At 39.1% G+C, this 27,093-nt stretch overlaps 3 protein-coding genes across 5 annotated transcripts; 1 reads left to right on the forward strand and 2 right to left on the reverse strand.

Annotated features, from left to right (window-relative positions):
- The first annotated feature begins 1,582 nt into the window (after positions 1 to 1,582).
- cuedc2 (CUE domain containing 2) lies at positions 1,583 to 6,852 on the forward strand. 2 transcript variants are annotated; one of them, XM_031306189.2, is made up of 9 exons: positions 1,583 to 1,718; positions 2,670 to 2,755; positions 2,849 to 2,992; positions 3,090 to 3,151; positions 3,351 to 3,481; positions 3,609 to 3,776; positions 3,874 to 3,938; positions 4,026 to 4,086; positions 5,051 to 6,852. In XM_031306189.2, exons 2-9 carry the CDS (start codon positions 2,682 to 2,684, stop codon positions 5,195 to 5,197), a joined length of 852 nt encoding a protein of 283 aa, XP_031162049.1. In that variant the 5' UTR covers positions 1,583 to 1,718; positions 2,670 to 2,681; the 3' UTR covers positions 5,198 to 6,852. The 2 variants fall into 2 exon arrangements, with proteins under 2 accessions (XP_031162049.1, XP_031162057.1); XM_031306197.2 differs by having other exon boundaries at positions 2,673 to 2,755.
- A 595-nt stretch (positions 6,853 to 7,447) lies between these two features.
- hif1an (hypoxia inducible factor 1 subunit alpha inhibitor) lies at positions 7,448 to 16,250 on the reverse strand. 2 transcript variants are annotated; one of them, XM_035992208.1, is made up of 8 exons: positions 16,135 to 16,250; positions 12,594 to 12,844; positions 11,614 to 11,762; positions 11,346 to 11,491; positions 10,857 to 10,963; positions 9,502 to 9,565; positions 9,288 to 9,398; positions 7,448 to 8,965 (listed from the first exon to the last, which is right to left on the reverse strand). In XM_035992208.1, the coding sequence occupies exons 1-8, from the start codon at positions 16,234 to 16,236 to the stop codon at positions 8,909 to 8,911; spliced, it is 987 nt and encodes a 328-aa protein (XP_035848101.1). In that variant the 5' UTR covers positions 16,237 to 16,250; the 3' UTR covers positions 7,448 to 8,908. The 2 variants fall into 2 exon arrangements, with proteins under 2 accessions (XP_035848101.1, XP_031162035.1); XM_031306175.2 differs by having other exon boundaries at positions 15,813 to 16,210.
- A 4,750-nt stretch (positions 16,251 to 21,000) lies between these two features.
- wnt8b (wingless-type MMTV integration site family, member 8b) lies at positions 21,001 to 26,778 on the reverse strand. Its single transcript, XM_031306210.2, has 6 exons — positions 26,497 to 26,778; positions 25,576 to 25,609; positions 24,532 to 24,670; positions 23,769 to 23,894; positions 23,538 to 23,680; positions 21,001 to 22,328 (listed from the first exon to the last, which is right to left on the reverse strand). The coding sequence occupies exons 1-6, from the start codon at positions 26,565 to 26,567 to the stop codon at positions 21,759 to 21,761; spliced, it is 1,083 nt and encodes a 360-aa protein (XP_031162070.1). The 5' UTR covers positions 26,568 to 26,778; the 3' UTR covers positions 21,001 to 21,758.
- Between the last annotated feature and the right edge of the window lie 315 nt (positions 26,779 to 27,093).

A 27,093-nucleotide genomic window follows, 5' to 3' on the forward strand; every position in this document is an offset into this window, starting at 1 on the left:
TCCATGTGCATGGTATTTGGCATTCTTAGCACACAAATTGTGTTGTCCAGTAAACTGGGACTATAATTTGGGAGGATTGTACAATTTGAAGAACATATCCTAATTGTACAATCCTCCCAAATTATAGTCTTAGTTCACTGGACCAGTAACTATCTAGTGATGTAGGCTACTGTACATTCATGTAACAACAGGGGAGAGGACACCCCAATGGTTTTTGACCTTATGTTTTGCTGGGGGGGGAAATAACAGATGAATATACTCTGTTCCATTCATGTTTACAGTGTGCATGGGATTTATCACTTAATTATCTTTATAGTTTCTAGATTTTAGAGTCCAATTTCTTCAGTGTCTTTATTTTCTATGTCCACAAGGGAGCAAGGCATATAATATGTAGAGAAGAAACTCGTCCTCTATAAAAAAATTTTAAAAAAAACGCGAGAAAAAGCGTGGCAGATAATAGCGCACCGACTGAATGATAGTCTAAAAATATACATTTATGAACTACTGCTCTTAACTGAAACCATTCAATGAGTCCCTTGTCATTTGCAAAAGCAAACAGTTGTACACTTTGCATTAAAAGCGAGCAGTGAAAGTTAATATGACTTAGGAAATTTATATTTTAGCCCATGAGAGAGAGGGAGGAACAGAGTGAAAGAGATATTTACGCATCATACTCTAGCATTGTAGAAAATTGATCTTCATGGTAAATTTCCTGAGTAACATTATCTTCTGCTTACTTTTAAGGCAAAGAGTACAACTGTTAATTTGTGCAAATGATTAGTAACCTAATCCTTGAATGGAATGATTATGACGGTTTCAGTTCAGAGCAGTGGTCAGTTAATGTATATATTTAGGCTACTTACGCATTCAGTCGGTCCGTGATCGTCTGCTACGCTTTCTCTCACTGTTACAGCGGCCGTGTTTCTTTTCTTTTTATACAAAAAATGTGCTTCACATCATCATACTTCCACAAGAAGCTGCTGCTCACTCTGTATAAAGTATGTACAATGCGTATTCTCCATTTTGGCATCAGTAAATCTGTGATCTACCTCGCGGTCTTTTGAGGAAAGCCGTGGACGCGCATCTATCTGAATTACTTCAGCCTGGCTCAAAGTCGCTCCTCCTCAGCCTGGCTTGGCCTTCGTGAAACGCACCAAGCCAGGATGCACAGATTAGACTAGGTCAAGCCTCGCTTTATCAGTTATCCTGGATTTATATATTCTGCTTTTGTGAAACAGGCCCCTGGGTGCAAATATTCCACCAAAACAACTTCCTTTCCGACTATTTTGCACTGAGACACTGTCGCTGTGTCTGGAGTTTAGGACTGTGATTGGTTTAAAGAAATGCAAACAACACAGTTTTCTCCTATCCCAGAATGTAGGATATGTGTGTGTAGTCACACAACATATCAAAAATAGAATAATCATTACTTACTTTACTTTTTCATTTAACATCATACATCTCCCCTTTCTTAGTTCCACACAGCCTTACCAAATCCATGTTAAACAAATAAAGTTTCACACACGTAGCATACATTCATAAAATAATAGCTACATACATTTAACCAGGCTGTTTACAATCAGAGGAAATGACGTGTTAATGTTTTGATTCGTGCGGGCTAACGAACTAGCTAGCTAGTAACCACTGCAGTGACCAGCATCCCCCCTGATACATCTGGGGGAAACGTTGAGCTTCATGTCCCCATAGTTTCTGTCACAGTAAGTTTTACTCCATTAAAAGTCTCTCCGATATAGCTAAATAATCGAGGTTGATTTGGCATGACGCGTTAACCGTTAGCTTGCAATTGTTGTTAGCTAACGAATACCCACTTAGCTAGCTAGCGCTAGTTCGCTTACAACCTAGCAGGCTAATGTTACCGTTATTTCTTAGAGGATACGAAGATGAACAATGATACTGTTGAAAACATATGACAGGGCATGGAATAACTGTCTGTGTATGGTGGATAATAACACGGCTGTCCTGCAAAGGTTTAGCTAGCTAATGATAGCTTATAGCTGTGGCGTTAGTGATGATGGTAATCAAGGAACCATATATCGTTAATGGATTTATAAGTTTCCTTGTTAGTAATTAATGTTAGCTGATAACTACGGAAATGTCCGAGTAGCTGCACTGCTAATGCTGGACAACAAAACCAACGCTAGCAACGCTGTCATATAGCACTTGAGTGTAATGCATAAGCATTATTTGATACATTTTATATATATATATATATATATATATGACATTTGTTACATATTATGTAAGGTACTTACTTACTTTGTTTAGTGAAGACGGCGATATGCAATTAATGTTTCACCGTTGCATCATGGTTAACGTTAACATGACTGTCGATCTTTGTTGAAATTAATCGTTAGCTAGCTACCAAGAAGTCCATGTAACGTTGACGATAACTACAGGTCGGTCGTAAAAGTCAATACTGACCACCACTAGCGTCCTATCGATGCTGCAGCGGTAGGACGCTAGTGGTGGTCAGTATTGAGCTTTCACAACCAAGCTTTCGTAAGAAATGCTTTTGTAACATTTGCATGTAGGTCTGAGCTGATGCCTGATGGTGGTGTATCATATTTTGGTACATGGGGGACAACTGTTTGGTCATATGCTGTACCCCAACTCCAGCACTTTTACTCTGTATTACCTCTACTGCGCAGTAGGAGAACGCAATGGACCTCCACAAAATCATCCACAGTGCGCTGCACGAATTTATTCAGGCTTACATTCCTGATGCAGATCTCAGGTAAACAACTTTACAGCTTTTTTGTATCCTCACAAAAAGTGTAGTTCCGTCAGATTTACAGTAACCTTTTTTTTTTTTTACCACATACTGCAGCACACTGGATGATGTTCTTCTGTTTTACATCACTGGAGTCCTGGAGGATCTCGGCTCCCAGCAGAGTGTTGAGGAGAACTTTGATGTGGAGGTCTTTGCAGAGATGCTAGAAGCTTACATACCTGGTTTTGCGGAAATTGACAGGTAAACAGACAGTCACACTTTTCCCTCTATTCTGACCACAGCCGGACAACGACATTACTTAGGCATTTGTTATTACATTTTTTTTTTCATTTTGCAGTGTCAAAGTCTGTGAAATGATGTTCAATCTGGCTTCCAAACTAGCCACTGCTAGGACCTCAGGTAGTGCTTTAATTGTCATTTCTAATACATGCAGTACTGTTGCAACCTTACCCTTTCCAAATGGTGTCTTCATTTTCATAATGCTATCAAAGGAGTCACAAAAACAAACTTTATTGGGCAGTTCCACTCATTTAAGATGGGGATCATCAGCTACACATTTATACCACAGTATGCTGATGTTAATTTGTGTCCATTTTAGCTGATGAAGCAAATCTTGAGCCTAAAGCAAGGGCAGAAGAGATTTCATTGAAACTCACCGACCTGCCCAGTGAACCTCCACCAGGAGAAACTCAGTGCCTTAAAACACAAACAGAGGGCGCCACTGCCAAGGTTATAATTTCAGCACATTTTCTAGATACATTTTACTATGATTTAACTTGTGCTCATTGTGTTTCCAACTATTGATATTGTTTTCATCCACCTAAATTAGAGCTAATATATATGTGTACATGTTCAGCTACCAGTGTCTGAGTGGGAGTCTCAGGAGCAGCATCTGCTGGAGATGTTTCCCAAGTGTAGTCTGTCCGAGGCTCGCAGCGCCCTGTCCATTGCCAAAGGAGACATGGAGGAAGCTGTGCGCCTTATCATAGAGGGTGATGTCCAACTCAGCCCCACTCCTCTTAATGTGAGTCTCTGGTACACACAGAAACACAGTTTCTTGTCAGTCGCTGCCTACTTTGTGTATGTTAGCAGTCTGATTTGATGGTGTCCTGTTGCCACAGGTAAACCATGGGAAGAGTTTTTCCTCACTGGCAGACCAGAAACTTAAAGAGAGCATCCTTGAGAAGTGAGTAAGATTGCTATTATCTTTTGTAGAGCAGAACTGGCCTCACTTCTTTGTTTCTATGTTTATGACCACGTTTCATCTCCATAGGTACATGCTGGTGGACAGGGAGGATGATAAGAAAACACACCGGCCTGTCACCCCCAAAGATGTAAGTTATACTTCATATTCACAATATGTATACAGTGGCACTCATAAGTTTATGAACCCATGCTAAAGTTGACTAAAAAGAGGAATAAAAAAATCATCTTTTGGAAATTGATCTTAATGCCTTAATTACAAAAATGAGGAACAATCCAACCTTTTAAGGACACCAATTTTCTTTGTGAATGAATAATGTATCGTAAATAAATAAATGTTCTTCCTTAAAATACAGGGGGCATAAGTAAGTACACCCCTATGTTAAATTCCCATAGAGGCAGGCAGGTTTTTACTTTTAAAGGCCAGTTATTTCATGGATCCAGGATACTATGCATCCTGGTAAAGTTCCCTTGGCCTTTGGAATTAAAATAGCCCCACATCATCACATACCCTTCACCATACCTAGAGATTGGCATGGGGTACTTTCCATAAAATCATCTCTCAATGCAAATCAAACCAGCTATTAGGCTAACCAACATAAAACCATGCCAATCTCTAGGTATTTTAATTCCAAAGGCCAAGGGAACTCTACCAGGATGCATAGTATCCTGGATCCATGAAATAACTGGCCTTTAAAAATAAACATCAGCCTGCCTCTATGGGAATTTAACATAGGGGTGTACTCACTTATGCCCCCTGTATTTTAAGGAAGAACATTTATTTATTTAAGATACATTATTCATTCACAAAGAAAATTGGTGTTCTCAAAGGTTGGAATTTTCCTATTTTTTTTAATTAAGGCATTAAGATCAATTTCCAAAAGATGATTTTTTTTTTTTTTATTCCTCTTTTTAGTCAACTTTAGCATGGGTTCATAAACTTATGAGTGCCTGTGTGTGTGTGTGTGTATGTATGTATGTATATATATATATATATATATATATATATATATATATACATATACATATACACACACACACACACACACTGTATAAGTTTCATACAATAAAACGTGCCATTTCCTTTTTTTACAGGCTCCAAAGAAGCTAGTTCGGTATCACAGTAACCAGGTGGTAACCACAAAAGGAGAGCGATATCACCTTGTGAAGAAAGACGAAGCAGAGGACATGAAGAAGACATATGTCAACCTCAAGCCTGCACGAAAGTACAGATTCCATTAATGACGTGCACACCACAGTGTAAGAGCAGCTAATGACAATATTGTTTTTTTTTTTCATTTGGCCTGAATTTGTTAGATTTTTCTCAAGTAAAGGAACATATTTGTTAGTGTTTCAGTGGCTTACTTTAAAATATTGTTACCTTTATATGCCTTGGTTAAAACATTTTACAGTGTTTCAGTTGACGTGTGATATTTTGGGGATGTTGTAACTTGTGTTCTTGTTTGTGTAGCAGCCTAACCTATCTACTTTTTGCCATCTCACTCAGCAGGTCTGATGTTGCACTGACATTTTTTTTAACCTCTTAATTTTCTTATTTTTTTATTTGTATTTTCTTTCTTACAATAGAAAATATAGATTCATAACTGTGACATAAAGTTGTATAATGAATCTATTGTCATTTCTGTAAATAAGTTCTCGTGGTGCTGTAGTTTCTTCTGGACGTTACAAGTCTCAACTGCTTTTGTATGTACATATCAAATCATTGATGCCAATTTCATTTAAAGTTCTATTTTTACATCATACATGAAAACAGTGCTGTTTGGTCAAGCCTTGTGATTTGGACAATTTGTTGTGCTACAAAATAGTTTTTGATTGAAAATCTCTGAGACATATAGATCTTTTTATGAACATTTGTACAGCAGGTAGCCACAGCAATCCTCATGCAGGGTTTGATATGTGGGTTCCCTCTCCTGAGAGCAAATAAAGGAAGTGTATGTGATAATATGCAAAGTTTTACACTTCATAAAATTATGTTTTGCTGTTTATAATTTCTAAAATGAAAAACAGAAATACACTTGCTTAAATTCTTTTTTTTTAACATAATGTCCTGGGCTCAAAGTCATCCAAAAGTGAGATTTGTCAGCCTGTTGCTACAACCTGAGAGAAATGGTAAATATTTGCCAGCGGCACAGCTAAGCTCTGATCAAACAACGAGTGCAGCTTAAATATAATTGTATTACTCAACTTTAATGAAAAACACTATATAACAATCAATACATTAATTTGCAATACATTTTCTAGCGCAACAAATTCTAGTCTCAAGAGGTTACAGCACTGTAATTTCTGTCATAATGGAGGACTGTGGTTGCCCCCTAAATGTTAAGCGAAACATGCTGCGTGAGGACTTGATTTTAAAGTTCATTCCAACAGCATTATCTTTATTTTTGATATAGATGTATAGATCTGCAAAGTCTCCAATCATGTATTTATTGTGAAGAGGGCCGCTGTGTGCTTTCAGGGTCTGTTTACATGTTACCGAAGTGGTCCTCTATCGCAGCTCCTTTCATCTTGTGTGTTGTGAATTTTGCTTCGCTTGTGATTGTTGGTTGTCGAAACCTTGATTATGATTGGATTCTTATTTGATTTTTGTTAGTTGTATATTAGGATAAATGGGTTGGTCAGAATTTTTTTTTACTAATATATACTTTTGTCTGCATCCATTTCAAGCAACAACTGTACTGTATAAGCAATTGTTTTGAATTGGTGGTATTTTTTGAGTGTAGGTGTAACACAATCAAGTGTTGAAAAGATGTTACTGATTATCAGCAGCAATGTCGTCTTAAATTACTGTATGAAGCTGTTTAGTCAGTTTTAACCCTGTGCTTTAAGAAACAGCTGACGCACAATTTGTAGTAAATAAATACATTTTTGTAGATCATTCACATCATATTCTTTGAATTGTTCAATCATGTTACTCAAGATACTAGTTGAAAAGTACCAAATATTTTTTCATAGCTTTGTGTATAAGAAATCATCACATTATTCAGAAGTCGGCAGTGTAGAACTTTGCAAACAAACTTTAATCAGAGGAACAAGGAAACATGCCTCGATCTCTATGAACCATGTCAATCCTACCTTTAAAGCTATTTAATGCCAGAGTGAAAACATTTTGACCATAAAATCAAGTTGTTGCAACATTTAGTGCCATGCCGCTGTTAAACAAGGCACATACAGTAAACAGGGTTAACCTAGCAATTGAAGAGAGAGATGAAACATCAGTCTCACATCAGGTATGTCATTATTTTACAGAGGAAGTATCTCTGTTCCATCATTGTGCAATTTGTAAGAAATAGATATGCACATTATCAACAATCTAAAGGTTAATCATAACAAAACCCTGAACGTGTATTCCTGGTAAATTTAGTGCATGGATATTCCTTACTGAATATAGATACCCATCTACTGCTTTGTATGTTGGTTTGGCACATACAGCACAACGTGAAATTATCCTCCCTTTTTTTTCAATGTATATTTTTTACAACAGTTCAGGAGAGCACTTTAAATTAGCACAGAAACAGCCATCTTGCTCTCTTTTAAGGTCTTCAAAATATGGCTGCGTGTGAGTAAAAAATAAGTGCACGTCTGAGGATCGCTGACTTTTGTCATTTCATCCCAGATCTGCTGCGTTCAATATAGCACATTGAATATTTGTATTGCAGCAGTATAGTGCATGGACCAGGTAACTATACAACTTCACCACTAGATGGTACATTGTGTTGCGCTGCAATGGCTGACACATAAGCTACATCCCAGCAGATGGTCCTGCTAGTTCAGTCCATTGATAAGATTTTTACATAAATCTATCATTTAAGCAGTTCAAGTTAACCACTTTTACAGTTTTAACCATCCTATTCCTAAGAAAACATCACCGGTAATTACTCTGAGAAGTTTCCCCAAAAACTGACTTACTGTATTTTATTTTATTTATTTAAGTTACCTGTATTTGCAACTAAAATTGCAGTATGTCATTTATTTTCAGTGCCCCTCATCTATTACTGGTACGCAGAATAGCACATTCAATAAAGTCAAACAAATCAAACAAGCAAGAGCATGTATAAACACAAAGCAGCATCGCTCAGGTAAACAATTTAGCTGCAAGCAATCACATACTCCTTCAGCTGAATATATGAGCCTCCTTTTTTCCCACCCACACATATTTCATCACAGTTTTAAAATCACTGTACTTGTGTTTTATTACCGTGCCTATGCTGTCTTCTTTGCAACAGAAAATTCTTGCTGATCACTCCCCAAAACCATGTAGGTAGGCTTATTTATATAAGACCCTTAAAAGACATGTCAACTTTAGAGGTATGAGCCAAATCAGTTTTAAAGCTGTATTAGTGATAAAGATGGAGAATACAATATGATCACGCCACACTAAGGAATCAATCCATAACTGTGTTAGAACATGTATATAAGAAAGTATCTAACTGATGTGTACTGTATATGTAATACCCTTTGACTCATCCATTAGTGGTCAAAATATTGAGGTTGTTCCAAAGGTACCGATCTCAGACAACTTCAACTCACTGGGTGAGCACATGCACCCAAAAACACACTAGCTTGAATTAAGAATGTTGAGAGAACACTGATTTACATAAATATATCTAGACTTAATCCAAATGAGGCCTTCTTTTCAAAGACAAAAGATTTATAAAAAAAAAAAAAAAAAAAAAAAAAAAAAAAAAGACTTCTTAAAGTAGGTGGAATTCCAGTGAGTTAGTCCAATGTTTCTTCTGTGATTGATGTATTTGCAATGACCATGGCACTCAGAGACAACTGAAGCAGAATGGTTCTCAGGTGGCTGCTTATTGCCGTGCAGTGATACGTAGCTTAAAAAAGCCAGAATGTGCATTATGCATGCAGCAGTCTCACTTTTACGCGGCAAACAGATTGCACCGCAGTCCAGGTAACTCTTTTAAGAGTGGTGCTCTAACTGAGATCCTGGTCATATCGCCCCTTGATCATCGTTTTCAGTAAAGGTCCAACCTACAGAAAAAACAAAAGGACTCTTGGTTAGGATAAGCTGCCCTCATAGTGTCTGACATATTACATTGTTTTACTCACTGTCCCAGACTGCATATATGTCTTTCCTTTGTACTAAATCAAGTACGTACGCCATAAATATTCGCAGTAATTAGGTTGCTGGAAGGGTCAGCATGCCCCAGGGATTTCATGTAACAAGTGACCTAAATGTGGATCTGATTTAATGTTCTAGAAAGTGACAGTGTGACATCCACATGTGACTTATGTAACTGCTGATAGGAAAGAGTTTGTGTTGTAAAGAGGATATAAAAGCAAGTGTTTTTACCTCATGTGGGTCTCCAAGAGCTTCTCCCAGCATTTTCTCAATATTTCTCATGATGGCCACCTTCTGGTGAGCTCGCAGGGGGTACTCTATCCTCTTGGGTGTGGAGGCACCCTAACCAAGTCAGTCAAATAGGTGAGTGATCACAAAGAAACATGTAGTGGCAAAGACAACACAAATGTTAAAGGAACGGCTGTAAAGACTCAAATATGCATACTTTGTACCAGAAGTTTACAGTGATCGTCACTCCACCGTTCAACAGTGATTCAATGTGATGCCACCTGAGGAAAGACGAAAAATATAAATAACTAAATTCATCAAACTCTGGCTGTCAAAGAGCAACTTTCTGCAGTTCTTACCAGTTACGAGTAGTTTATAAAAATAACACCAATGCCCTGCACTCACTGTGGATTTATTCAACACATCGGCTTTATTACTAACAAATACAACTGCATTATACTGTGGTTACTTTTGACAGCACAAATGTCTACCAATTACTACTTAAACGATCAACAAGGTACAGTAAACAGTCAATGCTAATAAAAAAAAAAAAAAAATTGGATGACTAATTTGAATGTTGAGAAGTCAATCAAAGAATATCATACTGAAATGCAGGGAGCATGAACACATCAGCTGGGAGTGCATCCAAGAAGCTCAAAGCCCTGGGGCCTTATGATGTGTGCGTATGTAATGTGTAAGAACATTGCCACGCAAAATGTGGAATTTATCAACTTGTACTTGCACTTAGGAATGTGTGTAAATATAAGTACAGGTCTGGCCATGCTACAGAACAGACTCTAGTGGTAGAATAGCGATACTACTATTAGAAAGCATTTAAAAGTGTCACAGTATGCATAACGCAATCAACATCCACATATGTCCTGTGTTTCCTTTTATTAGAAAACACTCAATTAGTCATTTGTCTAATTTTAAACAGACAAGTTGCCTAATTGGTGTCAAACCCTATATAAGACAGCAGTGACAGAGTGGCTTCTAAGTAGGTACAGCTTCCCCAAAAATGTACTGCTGGATTTGGGTCATGATATTCGTGACCTTGTCCCATGCAGCATTTGTTATTTTGTTTGTAATCCCTCCTGCACTGAGTGAATCAAACAATATTTGTTGGTTGGATTCAACCTCGTCTACCAGTACCTCCATTTCTGTGTTTATAAGTTCCTCTTCTTTGCTCTCTTTGCCATTATTGCGGTGAGGGAAAAAACACATTCACGTGGTTGATAAAGGGATGTGTTGTTACCATATACAGTTGATTGGAGGCGTTTCTGAATGCAAATGGCCTAATCGTGAACGAGCATGGTCGTTAAGAATAGGTGGGATTTATCAAGATTGATTACTTACTGATGTGCGTACGGTTGGCTTGTGCACATTTGATAAATGCTGATTTTTTTTTTTGTACCTAATCACATACTAAATTTCATTTGTAAGACAGAATTTAGAACATTTTCTACGCGCTGTTGATAACTGAGGCCCCTGGAGATAATCATCTGATTTAGTGGTGAAGCTAATCATTTCTACATAATGTCTCTGAAAAGGCCATACAGAAGTACTTCTTACCAATACATCGGGATGTAGAGCACATCTCCTGGGCCCACAACAGCCTCATAGCCAACAACATTTTTAAAATTGGGAAACGTCTTATAATCAGGATGATCAAAATCAACCTATAAATAAAAAATATGGATGTATTACAAAACATGAACATACTGAACCTGCAAGCATCTAACTTTATTAACTGTAAAATACATTTTTAATTCCTTCCTACTTCTGACATTTGTTTTCAAATGAGTCTTGCTTTGATGTGCCAGTTTTAACAAAATGTATGTCCTTATTCAAAGTAATCTTAGCACAGTAACCTTTATAACACTTTTTAAAGTGAAGACATCGTTGTGTAATGTATTTGAGGGGATTCTCTCTTTCTGAGAGATTTACTGTGAATTATCTCTAACATTATAGATTACGGCAACAGAACTAAATCACAAATATGCTAAGTTATAAGTTTTTATTATTATACCATAGGTGAACATCTACATATATGTGGCTTACTTGGCTCTGTCTGTCACAGGGGTGGTGCACAGGGTATGGATAGAGACACTCAAACTGGTCTGGAGGGAAGAGGATGCATCTCTTATGGCCTTTGATCTGTGCAAAAAAGTTCTGCTGCTCGTCGTAATGTGCTGGTGTCACATTGCCTGTGGTAAGAGAATATTAACAGATAATGTGCTGTGTGAAAAACATTGAGGACAACATTATACAGCAGAAACTGTGAAACTGGATTCGTTTCGCAGTGGATAACTACTGCAAGAGCCCTTACCCTCCATGCCTATGAGTAGCAGGTTGGATGTCAGCTGTCCCCAGTTTCTCTTGGCTTGCTGCTTGTTGATCCAGTTCCAGTTGAAACCAAGGAAGTCAACAACAATCTTCTTCCCTACCGTGTCATTCAGGGTCTGCTGCAAATATACCCTTGAAATGCATTAGAAAAGACAAAGGCAAAATGTATGAGCCACCTTGTTCTACTCTCTGACGCCTGAAACAAGTGGCAACACAGCTCTATAAATATGCTATTAATACAGTATGTCTGCAGGATATAAGCTTGTTTACATGGTAATTATATTTCAGCAGGCTACCTCTCTTTTAAGCCACGAAGAACAATATGACATTGAAGGAAGTGGACAGTAAAATTCAAATAGATAAGAGCTACTGTAAGCGTCGGTGAGGCGTTATTATGGAACCCACACAACTTCTAGGCAAGACCCGCCCTTCAATAGCATTTACACACTACTATTGGCCAGGCCTCCATGGCTATGCAAGGTAACGTAACCCGATTTGTTCAGGTCCTATCCCCTGACCAATCGGCTATAACCTTAACCACTCGAGGTCAATGCCTAACCCCAACCAATCGAGTTGCTTCGTAGGGCGGGACTTGCCTAGAAGTTATGTGGGATCCATAATAACGCGTCAGTGAGTCAAACAGCGATTTCACTTTAGTAAGTGGTGTGTGTGTGTGTGTGTGTGTGTGTGTGTGTGTGTGTGTGTGTGTGTGTGTGTGTGTGTGTGTGTGTGTGTGTCACAGTAGTAATAATAATAATAAGCTCCCCCCTTGATTCTCCTGTATAGATGCTTAGTCCTTTGCTCCACCACATTAGAAAAAAAACATCCTTCCCTGTCAAGCACACCTGCAGCACAGTCACATCTTTTTCCAGACACTAGCTTCAAACAGAGGCTGGATTAATATTAACATAGCTTATATCATATTCCTGTTCCACCTCAAATATAATTATAAATATATCTTACCTCTCCTCTCCACTTTTTTCCTCCATTAAATGCATTTTATCCACAAATTCAGAGAATTTCATTTCCATTCGTTGTGACTTGGGGACAAAGTTCTCAAAATTAGCCATTTTCTTCTCATCGTAGTAGAGGAATTTGTGGTTTTCTGCAGTGTAAACAGAAAAGTCTCCATTTCCAATATTCTCCTGCAGATATGCAATGTCCCATTTGAGAGCTGGATACACAAGGTTTGTGTCTGTTAAAACCACTGGTTCCTGAAAACAGATAAAGAAATTTCAATACAGTAATATAACAAAACATTTTTTAACATACACACATTAGGCTACTTTATTTACATACATATTTTTTTATTCTTTATATGGTATTTGTTTATTTCAAGAGAATTAGGCTATAGGCTACATTTAGAAAAACAATCAAATCTCTTTATAGAATAATGCACTATGGAATACAGCTGCAATTTATAATTCTACTTTAACATCTATTGCTGTTGATGTGGTTCATAAAATAGCCTGGAATATAATGTAGGGTATTTTCTTTAAAACTATTTGTAATTCTTTTAAAGTAAAAGACGTGTTACATAAACATTACTGCATGTGTATCATCTTGATTGTGTACGTGGTTTTCTTTTGATACCACTGGTATACATTTGTCTTTATTAATAGCCTTTTTATGCAAAAAAGGAACATAAATCCCAAGACACGCCAGCGCAATTCATCAACAGTGCAGTTTATGGCATTTGATACACTGAGCTCCGAGGGCTACGTGACTAACTGAACGTAGACCGATGGGCGCGCGCGCTCTCTCTCTCTCTCTCTCTCTCTCTCTCTCTCTCTCGCGCGCGCGCGCGCGCGAGGAGAGTCTGCGCGTCCGAAGAGATAAAATAAAGTTGTGTTGGTTGTAAACTCGGCTTTGTGTGTCGTTTTAGATAATAAAAATGTATCTTCACATCATGATTCTGCCTAGATGCGACAGGGACATACCTTATGTGTCCCTAGGGCTCCACTGTGTTTTGATATAGGTGCGTTGTTGTTATTTTTCATCTAATACAGCGAAAGTATGGAAGGAGACATATCAACTCTCGCACGCGACAGGCGATAGGCCGTTGGTTGAGTTCTAGAACTAAAAGCTTAAAGTAAAACATGAAGAGGTCACTCTGCCATGATACACATAGCTTTTCTCTTTAGGGTAAACCAAAAATGTGATGTTGCTATTCATTCATTCATCTGTTAAAAATTACCTCTCCAATTTCCTCATGCCAAACAAATAATATTCACTTTCAGCTTGTTTTAAATAGATATTGCATAAATATGCAATATTGCAAACCATGCTCACTGTGGTGAATACAAGGCTCCATGAGGCATATATGCATGGAGTTTTGTCTTTCACTTCCGTCAAAAGTATTAAATTGTGCACTATAACAAACCATTATTATTCTACCTCTGATTTTGTTGCCCATCACAACCTATTTTGTCTGCATATTCCAGTTCACATCAGCCTCATGACTTCTGGCTGGAAGCAGACTTTAAGCACTCAATAATTTAAAATTGTATATCTCACAGTAGACATGGTAGTGCAAATTATGAATCTCAGTGTTAACAAAAATGTTTTTCACAGCGTTTCAAATGATCTAGAAAGTTTTTGAATCACATGGAAGGAATATTCCTTTCTTTAACAAACATGATGTTAGAACCACTCACATCAAGTTAATATGTTTCCTCATCACAAACAAACTGCTTGTGGCTTATTAATGAAAATAACAACATGGTGTTTACAGGACCAGCAGTCTGCCCTCTGTGAAATGCATTATAAGAAAAGTGATTTTTCACTTAACCAAAAAATGCACCAACATACCTGTAACGCTATCAATTGATTTATTGTTGTATCACCAGTCTAACAGCCACATGAAGTCATTCTTCTTTTTGCATGCTTCTTTCAGCCACCATCACGTTATATCTAAGTTTCCTGTGGCACCCCTAAAATTATCCCAAGACAACCAAATGTGTCAGAGCTCTCTTTCAGGTCTTAAGCCCAGAGAAAATTAAAAACTACTACGAAACTTTTGAGACAAAGGTGAGCTTTAAGTAACAATTCATTTGTAGATATTTTTTGGAACCTTTAAGGGTGGGGTGAATTGTCACTTACTTTAAAATAGATATGATAATAATGACAACACATCATCATGCACTTCTATGTAAGCCACGTGCATGCTCACTCATTGCCCTATTAGGAGAGATTTCTGAAAAGGCTACCTAATGTCAATGTTGAACGGGTATACAACCCTGCTGGGAAATGCTCCAGCTGACATTGACACTGAATAAAAATAATGAGAAGCAGGATGAGGTTTGCCTCCACAAGTGTAAAAACAATACGGTCATGCCGTTGACACCTGCTCATCAGGTTTATGGAAGAGAAAGAAGCTTGTCCACTGCTTCGAAAAATAAATACCACTCAGAAATGTAAATATGTCACCCATGCAGTAGGTTAGTACTGCCTCAATCCCAGTACTTGTACAGTAGGGCCAGCAATTCAGTTGGATTAGAAACCTATAGCTGTTTCATCAAAAAGGTGAAAGGGGGAAATCCACAATAAATCACATACGTAGAAAAACTGCTGCTGACTGCTCGTTATGGGTTATGTTGCATTTCTGAGTAAGCCACAATATCAGCAGGTGTTTCCAACCAGATGCCAAAGGCAAACTACCTGATGGGACATCGCTGATTGGATTACCCTTAAACATAAATCCCAATGGGCTTTGCAGTTTTATTATGCAGTCATTCCCAAAACTACAATGATAGCAAGCAAAGTCACACTTATACAAAACATTTACAATTAGGCTGATTATTATATTGTACAGATTATCAAATGTTAAAAATGCAAATTACAAAGTGAGTTAGTTGCCTTCTATAATTAGGTTACATTTTTAAATAAATTTCCCTGGGATGACCTAACGTTACGATGAAATCCTTCACTCAAAACCAGGCTAAGAAATAAACCTTAACAACATGATTTACAGTTCACTTTCACTGCCTCTCTATACGTGAATAAGATGATGAACACTAATGACTGTTTTTGACCAATAAAGTGTTATCACAACAGGGTTTGTGGTGCAGATCTAACATTACTTTTGTAACGTTAAGTTCCTGCTATGAAAAGGTCTGAGATTTCTTCGGGCAGGGTAAGGTATGTTTAACGTAAAAAGTTTCAGCAAGCGAAACGGTTTACCTCGTTGCTTATTAACATCTCTGCTCTGGGGTCCGTATGAGACAGTCTCGGAATGGGCTTGGTTGGAAAAGAATATTTGCGGAGCTGAGACTCATCCCAGTCCCAGTTCGGGACGCCAGTAAAAGCAGCGCCGCCTTCGTTTGCCGACGGATCAGCCTCCGCTGCCATGGTCGCCGACAAGCGCGGATTGGCTGTCTCCGTCCTCCTTACAATGAAACAACCAGACACTGGCTTTTCTTCCGGACTCTCCCGGCTAGGCTAAAGAGTCAGCCGCGGGGCTATGGACGTTATCATACAAGTTTTCTCATTCACACTGATGTACCTTCCTGCAAGAGCCCCTGTCTCCGGCTCTGTTCCGTGTGTAGGTTGTGTTTACAGCCAGAAAACAAACGACACAAAGGGAAGAGGAATAGAAGGGAAACATTTCGATAGTTGTATGCCCAGAATATCGCACAGCGACACCTAGTGCATTGGGTGACTAGAATGCTCATACTATGATCATTTGCCTTAACCACTAGATGGCGCTATTTCACTTCTTCTTATTCTTCTTTTTCGTAGTTTTTCAGAAAAAACATGGTCAGACACTATCATTACTGAGACATTTAAATTCATAATTATGTCAGTCTTTAAATCTAAGCTAGTCTTTTAGTATATTTTCTCAAGTAAAAATAAATCAATAGGCCTATGTGTACTTTACTTGATTATTTAACCTACTTCATTCAGCTACTACACTACATTTCAGAGGGAAATATTGTTCTTTTAATCCCACTACATTCATATTACCTCAACAAACTTTGCAGATAAAGTTTTGTTTTATACAAAACATATGATCATCTTATAAAATATGAGGTATTATTAGAGAGTAGAATGCGCAGCAGTAGCCTATATTATGTAGTTGAAATCGGCTCCAATTAGCAACATTAAAATGCCGCTGGTATGTCTGCATCAATGATAACAATATAATATAACACACATAACCGTATAATACACATAATACTCTGAAAGTGGCTATTCTACATAATAGGTACTTTTACTTTTGATACATTAATTAGCTGATAATGCTTTTTTAATTTTACAACGTGACATTTTGAATGCAGGACTTTTAACTGTACCAGAGTATTTTACACAGTGGTATAGGTATTAGTTGTTTTACTTAAGTATTTATTGAGGAAGTATTGGAAGTACTCTAAGCTTAAGTAACAGTTTAGAGTAGCCTACTTCCTCTACAACATGCCACTTTGGTCCCTGGTTGATCTCACAGCACTGCAGTTCCACCACTGCCTTTGGATGACAACACACCCCTAATGGCATATTCAACACTGCTGTTTTTTTCTCCATCTAGAAATCAGAGTAATTGGCAGGGGAATACACTAAATGCTTATTTCAAAGTCAGAATGACTGACAAAATAAAACCATCTACAGCTCTAGGGAACATTACATTGCACTCTGAATGAGCATATGCTGCATGCAGGGGTTCAAATTATATTATTGTACTTATCTTGCACTTCACTTAAGTATTTCCATCCTATGCTACTTTTTACTTGTACTTCATTACATGTTTTAGGGACATTCTGTATGTTCACTACATTTCACAGCTAGTTAGCTAGTTAGTTAGTTAGCTAGCAAGTTACTTTTTTATAGCATTGTCTTAGATTAAACTACCCAAAAATATATGAAGCTGTTGAAATCAGTTCCACCATGCCCAACTACAACATTAAAGTACAACAATATAATAGTATAACACTGGGAGGGGTCATTCTGCATACATACTTTACTTTTGACGCTGCATTGTGCTGATAATACGCATGTAATTTTACTTAAGTAAACCATCTAAATACTTTTTTTCCACCAGTGCTTGTTTGAACGATGCACTGTACAGTAGGTAGCAAAAATGCAGAGTAATGTAATTTAAAAAAGACAGACAGGTTAATAAGTTGTACCCGCTTTCTTTGTCTTTTCCTCTCTCTATGGTAATGAAAAAACTGAGCAAACACTTTTGAAATCCAGAGACAATATTTAACTAGGTCATCGTTGCCTCAGCATCACTGTATTGATCACTGGGCGATCACTCTTCAAGAGATAGCAGTGCACGCTGTACCTTGCACACTGGACTGATCAGCTGATGGAGCCTAGCCCCGTTTCGTCAATGTCCTACTGTTGAAATCAAGTACATCTTATCACTTAGATCACTGTCACTCTGGGTTTTTAACCTCTGTGTGACAGCTTTTTAAAGCCATAGACAGGCAGAATTGGGTCTCAAAAGCATTTCCTGACATTTTTGTAAAACCTGATACATCTTGTATGTTTTCTCTTGATTCAGGCCTTATCAGCAGATCTCCACTGCAGGGACTAGTTTGGGGCTCCCTGGTGGGTTCCCATGCTCTGTTTCCTGTGCAGATCAGTGAGCTGAGCTGAGCTGATCCCCCTGATGCTCCCCTCTCCCCATTCTTTGCAGATAGAGCCAGGAGATTGACCACCCTGGTGAGCCTCAAGAAGCTTGCATCTCAATCCTGCTGATAGCAACAAACACATACACCACTGCAGCAGATGGGCAGACTTTCTTGAGGAGCTACTGCTACAATGAAACAGTGAACAGCATCTGATGTTTCTTGAGCTTATAGCTAACACATTGTCACAAAGATACAACACAGGTAACTACAGATGTCACTGAGTTTTGGTTTAGGAGCAAATGGTGGACGTCCCACTCATCTGTGTTGGCTTTCTCTCACATTCATACTGACCCTCGCCCCTCTAGATGTTGTAGGTCCAGAATCCCTAACCCATAAATCCTATTAGTCAAGGATTCTCTGAAGCATTATAAGTCGTTTTCCCGTCTTTCATTGACTGCATTATCACTTGCTACCTGAAATGAATCGTCTCCTATATTATTTATCTGTCACAGTGGTATGTTGCAGAGCCACAAAAGTAAATTAAACATAAAAACTTAATTCCACCGCTAACCAAAACTCAAAATTTGATAATTGTTTTTGTTTATACTGCCAGTACTGTATAGTAGAAAAACATGTACACATTTCTAACAACAATCTCTGGTGTTCCCACAGAAGTTTAAATCGATTATTCAAGCTCTGTGAGAAAGCATCTGCTTTAAACCACACTCTTCCTCTGTGGTGTCTCCGCCACCTCGGGCTCATGTGTTATGCCAAATTGGACATGGCAGGGTCAGCTCGAGAGACGGAAGTTTAGACCCCACGGTCGGAGGTCGTGTCACTCTCTGGGAAGTTATGTGTCATGATTGATATTATGTGCTGTTTCACATGCCGTGTTTTTTTTTAATTCAGTTCACCTCCCTTCCCTTTTTTGCATTTGTGTGGTTGTTTATTTGAGGGAATACAATTGACAGAGACTGCTGATGATAAAGATATGTTGCATGTTTTTGTATGTCTGCAATTCAGGTTTTTGCCTCAAACTGTGGCCTCTAGTTGTTCATGTGAATCTCATAGCCTACCTTTAGGAGTCCATTATGAACCCACCAATGATTAAAGACAGAAAGAAAAGTAGCAGCAGGTTAAAGGGTAAGTGGCAACTCTGTACAATATAAGCATCCACTCTTTAAAGCTGAGATGTTTTGCTTCTCTTAGTTAAACCTGCAGTCCAGCACCTGATGTTAGGTCTCCAGGTTAAGCACAGTATTGTCTTCATATACTGCATACTATAGCAATGCTCTCTCTTTCATCTCTGCTGCTGATGCACAACTGATCTTGACTGAAGAAGGGCAAACAGTGTTCCAGGTGTGTCTAACTGCTGTCTTACTCTAAAACAGCCAAACGTGTTTTTCTGTCTGACTTTCCCACACATTAACTGACTGCTGTGCCAGCAGGCGTTTCTTTGTGTGATATATTTTTTACATGTGGGTATAAGTCTGCAATTTTCTGCTGATAGTGAGCCAATACACGACAGCATGACACACATACTAAACCCTAAGAAAAAGTCTAAAGAAGAATCAATGCACTCTGCATGCCGAGTTTAAAGTGTCTTTGTTAAAATGCATTTCCTAATTATAATTTTGCATTACCTTTAAAATCCTGTGAAGTAACATGTTTGATGTGCCCCTGTCGTACTCTCTATCACAGTAAATTGCAGAACTTCCCCAGAGCTGCAGGGCAAAAACTTGGTATTCTGTTTTTTTGTTGCTGAGAGGGTTCTGCTGCATGCTAGGCAGAGCAATCCAGGCAGCCCACAGGGGTCACCAGGAGAGGGAGGAGTTTTGATTATGATCATTATTTGGTAAATAAGATGTCAACAAGGTGTTTCCTTGACACTTTATTGAGTATAAGGAGGAAGGTGCAGAAATGAACGCCCCCTTCTCAATGGGACCTCTAATCTCTTCTTTCATGTCCCATCTCGTCTGAAGGGTTTCAGCTTCGGCTGCCATGTGCTAGTCTGCCTGGGCCTGGCACTTCTTACTTGCAGGTGGGGTGAGTATCCTGGCAAGCATGTGTTTATAAAACCCACTTGTTTGGGCACAATACTTGAACTAACTTCTTTTGAGAGAACAGTGTGAATCTGTGCAAAGCCTTTTCCCAAAGTCCTTTAGAAGGCGACAGCCCATTGAGAGTAGAGAAGAAGGGATTACCTTCCTCGACAGTGGTGCATTTCCGAGAGAGCTGATTAGCTCTGCATTCATTGTTAAATCGAGCAAAGGAAGGCCCTAGAGGAGTGAAAGGACCCAAATAGGTGGGCCCAGAAATAAAACAGCCGCAGGAAGCCCTGCACAGGCAACCCAAAGTTTTCCCAACATTTCTCTCCCCCAATCCTAAAGAGGTGCGGCGTGAAAAAGGAGATTAGCATACAAAATTAGAGGCGGGATGATTTTTTAAGGGCAACTTGCCTCATGCCCTCCACCCCCACATCCCTACTCTGTCTGGACAAAGTTAATTAAACTAGTATTAAACAGTAAAGAAACTTCCAAGCGCTTGGGAGTTAGGGGGCTCTTTGAGGATTACCATGATGAGGGAGAGAATGGGGAGGTATTTGTTGAGGCGAAATTGAGAAAGGCGTGATGGAACGAAGAGTACGCTGGAAAGTTATATATTCTTGTTGGTTTGCCCCAGAGTATCCTAACCCCAATGTGAACAATGTGAAGGGGAAGGTTGTGTTTACTGCAAACCAAAAGGTATCACTGCCACAAGGAATAAAGAAGGATGAACACTTTCTTCAGGCTCAATGATATATAAGATTGAAGGATTTATTATTCTTTCAATACATGGCAACTAACAATAAAGAACAACTAAGAGAGGCTGTGCAATAAATTAACAATGTACAGTACAAAGTGCTTCATTTTATATACAATTAAATACATCAAGAGGGCAGCATAGTCAGGGCAAGCCAGATGATGGGAAAGCAGACTGTCCCCAAAAATGTCAAAAATATTTCCAAATAAATTCAAAGCTTGGCAGTGATGGTTGAAATATATATGAAGATTACTGCTATAGGCTGACAGTCTTAAGTATTAATGGGAACATAACTGACGGGTTTTCAAAAGTTGTGATTTAAAAAGTTAATTATGCCGTTGCTTAACAGTCAGATCATGCATCACTCGAAAACTAATAATTTGTAAAATAATGTTTCCTGAAGATTTCTGCGTATGTATGAAAATAAATAAATCAGAGAATTTTGAAGCCAGAGAAATACTCCTCAAATGCTCAGTGACTTTTCAAAATGTTGTAAAAAGTATAAAAATATATTTTAAATACATTTATACCAACAATTCTACAAAGTTGTAAACTTCTCTAGCATGTGCCTTTGTGCACATTCCACTGTCTTTAACATCTTTAATACAAAATAGACAATGAAGATGTTCTGAAAATGTATTTTTGCTAAGCTTTTATCCAAAACACTATCTGAACATGCACAGAGAGTTTGGGTGTTGAGAGGAGCTGAGGTGGTACAAATATGATGACAGCAGGGGAGAAGTGATGAAGATGCTCAGTGCTTCTTCCTCAGTCTGAGGTTCTTCCGGCGGCTACCGGCGCTCTCATTCCTTACCCTCTGACCTCCTTTCTTGACACAAAAGTACTTGGTCACTGTCTTCCTGCACTGCTCACACTTTACCGCGCAGCACCAGTGGAATTTACAATTACAGCTCGACACCATCTCAGCTTTGCGCTCCTCCACAGCCAGCCCACACTCTCCGCAAAGCCTCTTGCAGCTCCGTTTCTCCCATTTGCTCAAGTTCTTGCCCTTCTTGAGGCACTCGCGGCCCTCTGTGCCCGGCAAGCCCAGAGTGCGGTTTTCCAGGCAGTAATCGGGGGAGTCTTCAAGGTGAACCAGCTCCTTACGAGATATGGAGCTAAAGGTCTCGGCGATGGCCCCCCGGCTGGCCGCGCTGTTACCCGCACCTCGGAGAAGATCCACCTTCAGAGCCCTGTGGTACTTTTCCTTTAAGTAGTTGCCCACCTCCCTGAACTCTGGCAGCTGCAGCCAGCAGGTCTGAGTGGTGCAACTTCCAGACACCCCGTGGCACTTACATGTCCTCTGCATAGTCCCCTTCACAGCCTGGAGACACAGAAAGAAACTTTATTATTGTAAAATGTATTCATAGTGTGTTAAAGAATGTTAGTTTCATATGAAAAACAAGTGTCAAAACAAAGAAATTGATTCTGTGGTTGTGAATATGCATTTGCACTCATATGTATGTGTGTCTATGTAAGTATATGTGTGTAAAAGACAGGATGTCCAGTGTCTCTTGATTGATGTGTTGTCAAATTAACTGATTGTATTCTAAGTTTAAAAAAGGGAGAAAAATTCTGAAATGAAGAAATTATAGCTTCAAGGTCCATAGCTGAGTTTCTTTGTCCTCGTCACTGTTTCCTGACTTTACCCGACACAAAACAGCTGTCGGTTGAAAAGAGGACCTTTTCTTTTCGCAAGGAGGGGATGAACTTTCTGTTGAGGTGAGGCTGAATCAAAGTTTCACATTGAGTCCTATTGTCCCCCCAGAAGAAATAGGCGTATTTATTTAGCATGTTCATTATCAACATGTTTTCTAGTGTGAGAAGACCCAATGGAGTGTCCCATTGAGTGGAGAAATGAAAAAGGAGTTTTTTCTTTCTTTCTATCCCCATTTTTTTTCTGTTACAATGATGCTCCAGGTGCCATGGGGATCCTAGGCACCCCAACAGGGGGGAGCAAAGGCACCGTAAACAAAGAGCACTTCAGCTGCACGCCTGTGGTCCCCTCAGACTCCCTCGGGTCCAAACAAAGACCAACATAAATGTGGGATCCTTATTGCAAGAATAAAACTAAACACTTATTTTAAAAAGCAGCATAATACAGAATGCTGTGCAATGTCTGGCTCCCCAGGATCTCTAATTAAGCTTGCACCAGTGATCCTGAGATTCTCGAGTTGAGGTATTGTCATAAGGGGCATTCAGCAGTGGTAAATAGGCCCTTCTGGTACACCGAGCACACTGTTATTATTGGGGACGAGTGGCACCTCACTTATAGCGATGTGAAAGGGATGCTTGGGTGGCACACTCAGTGTAATTCTGAGCAGGAAAACAATATTCAAAAGATGCTTTAGACTGGGCAATCAGTTGGAGGGCCAGGAGAGATTCCTAAAATGTCAAGCAAGCCACTACCCAGTTTAAATACTGTATGGTTCAAATCAAAGCATTAACATCACATACTTGTGCTTCATCTTATACCAAGGGCTCATCTCTCATTGCCAAGTGGATGTGAGTGAATTAAGAGCATCTACTGTACCTTACGCCCAGCCTCGTTATTGTGGAGATTCATGGCTGCCCGTGCGTCCTGCCCAGTCTCCAACGCATCAACAAACTGTTTGGAGATGGCCTCGCCAAAGCCAACATTGTCACTGCATCCGCCCCAGAGCCAACCATGACCACCTTGGAGAATGACAAAGATTGAATATAAAAATAACCTGTACTGTTTGATCTATGGGTATTTATGTACACCTTTGTGTATTTCTCTGACCTCGTTGTCCGTTCCTGCTGTCATCACAGCCACAGTTGTCAAAGTCTCCGAGACTGCAGTTCCTGGTTAAAGTGTACATGACTCCGGCGGAGCTGATGGCATGAACGAACGCTGTCTCCCGATTTGCTGTCAGCAGAGAGACTCATTAACAAGGTTGTCTCATCACACAGATCCCTTGTTGTAGGTTAGGAATCTCATACGTTCTATGACAATCTCTTAATAAGTTCAATTACCTGCATCTCATATTACATATGTTTCCCTATTTTTAATTTATAAAACGTCTTGAAAAAAAAAGTGACTTAATTAGTCGACATCCTATATTCTGTTCAGGACCATAAACCAGTCTTAATGGTATCTACATTTCTAAACTGTGCCTAATTGAGGTGGATTTGGTATTGCCAAACACATTTGACTCTTTGTCTAGTGAATCTCAGCATATTGATTTCATAAGATGCACATAGAGGCAGTGGTTCTGGGGTATATTGGGAAATGGATTAGGGTGTTTGTTTTGCCTCTAGCGACCGTGCCTACTGTAACCATCTAAAAGGGTGATGAATGTTTGGACTAAGCAAACATCGCTATTTCATAAAGGGAAAACCTCTAACACAGAATCTTGAAACAGAAGCACACAATTTCAAAACACTTTTGAAACATCTTTGGAAACCTATTAGCCACATTTCCCATTTAGAAGTGGAAATTCTCTCTCTCAGCCTAGCTGCAGTGCTGAGATGTTTGAGCTAGTGTTTGGGAACTCTGGACTTACCGCTGCGCAGGCTGCTGTGTGTGGACAGCTGCAGGGCTCTCTCAGGGCAGTTCCAGCGGTCCCATGCAAACTGATACTTGCACTCCTCTATGCCACTCTGAGCTCCTGCTGCCACACTGCTGGAGTAGATCAGGTACGCCTGCAGCAGCAGAGAAAGGGGCAATATTAAACCCATAGAATAACTCACAGGCACCCCACATCATGCAACAATGACAACATGATTCGAGAAGTTGAGATGGTTCTGAAGCATCTGGCATGATTTGATACAAAGATATATCCACCATAAAAATTAGTATCGTCTTCAGGGAGGATTTACCTGATGCAAAAAATTTAAGAAAATCAAATGTTACATCTGCAAGAAAAATAGTAATTGTGATGTGAACCAGTCTCAGTCACTTTTACATTGATATCTTCCTACTGGTGTCAAATTTTTACTCTTCAATGTGTCTTGCCACTTTTCTTTCTCAAGAATTGCAAAGTGCAAAACATATCAACAAGTCCTTAATGTTTTGGAGATTGAGAGTGTGCTCATTGTCCGTTTAATGACACAAACAATGTGAACCGATTCAAACATTATTCTACTTTTTTAACTCTTTCAGCCGCAGTGAATTCGCTGATCTATTGAGCTCTCCTAAACCAAAACGCTCTGTCCTTGGCTCTCTGCGGCTTGTTCACACTGTGTGAAAGATAATATAACTAATATGTCTCAAGTGGCCTTTGGGGAGATGGAGTGCCACCTCTTTCACAGGGGCCTGGCTCACTAATGATGACCACCCACTACAGCAATGCCTTCCCTCGCCCCTTAAAACATTCAACCCGCAGATACGCAGAGCCTCTGAATAAGGTCAAGTGTACGGAGGTGGGGGGGGGGCACAAAGGGCCTAGAATATCACTGATACATCATTAGTGCCATCATTGCAAACATACAGGTACAAGAGCTTGTCCATAATCTTGAGTTCAGATATCACAGTGCAACAAAGAAACTTCTCCTTCTCTCTTTTGGGAAAAGGACAGGGAGAACAGATCAAAAGAAAGTTAGCTTACCTTGGGTCCAGTCATCAAGAAATTATTCACTGACCTGGAAAAGGAGACAGCTTATTCACTCAGGGAAGCTCAGTGTCCTTCACAAATTCCTCTGATAACATCTCTCACTAGTGCATTTTGTAACACCAGTGGGCTTCCAAACCTTAGTGAACAATACTGCTGAATTTTTTTTTTTTTTAAAGTTTCTAGAAATGTAAGAACTGAGGGCAATAACTATGTTATTAACACTTGAAATTTGGGGTTGCCAGGTTGCGAAAAATCCCATTCATTCTATTTGAAAAATAATGCAGTTATAAATGTTGGAAATCCATTGATAATGCTCATCGGTTTGTCATTTTCTAATAAGCCATCAAGTCTGCCGTTATAAATGTTAATAAGTCATTAATACATGGCTTTAATTTATCAAGTCTGCAATTTTTAGTGTTGATACATTAATAAATGGATCTTGGTCTGCAGCTCTTTTCTAGAAGTAAGCAGTCAGATGGTAGAGGTGAGTTTTCACAGCAACCCAAAAGTTGTTGTTACTTAGGCTTACAACTGATCTATAAATCATTAGTAAATTATTTATTCACCATTAATAAAACCATTAATTACAATTTACAAATCCTTTATAGAAGGTGCCTTATAAAAAAGTGGAAGCCTACTGGTGAAATAAATGCAAACAAATCCAGACAGTCCCTAATTTAGGTTTCCTTATTTCCAATTGCCCAATTGTTCAATTAAGTGATTGTTTGGGTCATGTTATGACTTTTGAATAATACTATTATACATACAGCATTCAAACTATTTTATACTGACAAAAATAAATGCTTGTGTTGCATATTGCGACACTTGCCACAGATGAACTGTTTGGAGATGAACATCATCAGGACACAAAACTAATCTGCAAAAAAGTGATGTTGAATACTAAATTAAACTCACCAGCAGCAGTACGACCTCATGTGAGCCAGGAGAATGAAAATGTAATAGAAAACCTCCAAATGCATGAACATCCTGACAGGTGAGGGGGGTGGCGGTGACTCTGATCCAAAGCCTGCAGACAGTCTAACGATGGAGAGGTGACTGAGCTACCAGCACATGAAACTTCACCAGGGCTTCCGAGTTTCAAGGAGGGCGCTCTGAAATGGAGCTGCTCTTTGCCCAACAAGAGATTATCTGCTTAATTAAAGATTTTCCCCCTTCTTACTCTCTTGGCCAATCAGAAGTATTGCACCAAGGAGAGACTGAAATGATCAAAAGGGCACCCTGGGCCTTCAGGGCTGGGCAACGGTAGGTTCCCTGCCTCCATTCAAGAGCAAATGAAGATCTGTTTAATCCTATAGGAAAAGTGTAACACTGATCCCTTGAATTTCTGCTCAGAGAATAAAGTTTATTTAAGCTATCTAACACGCATCTGATTGTCAGGGATTAGTAGAAGAGTCCTCTGGATGACGAATGGTTAGTTTGATAGCTCTACAAATAGTGTTTGTTCTCGAGGAAGTCATTCGTGATTTAACAAAAGGTGTGATTCAATCAATG

The sequence above is a fragment of the Sander lucioperca genome, chromosome 15 (genome assembly GCF_008315115.2).
Source record: "Sander lucioperca isolate FBNREF2018 chromosome 15, SLUC_FBN_1.2, whole genome shotgun sequence".
NCBI classification, from domain to species: domain Eukaryota; kingdom Metazoa; phylum Chordata; class Actinopteri; order Perciformes; family Percidae; genus Sander; species Sander lucioperca.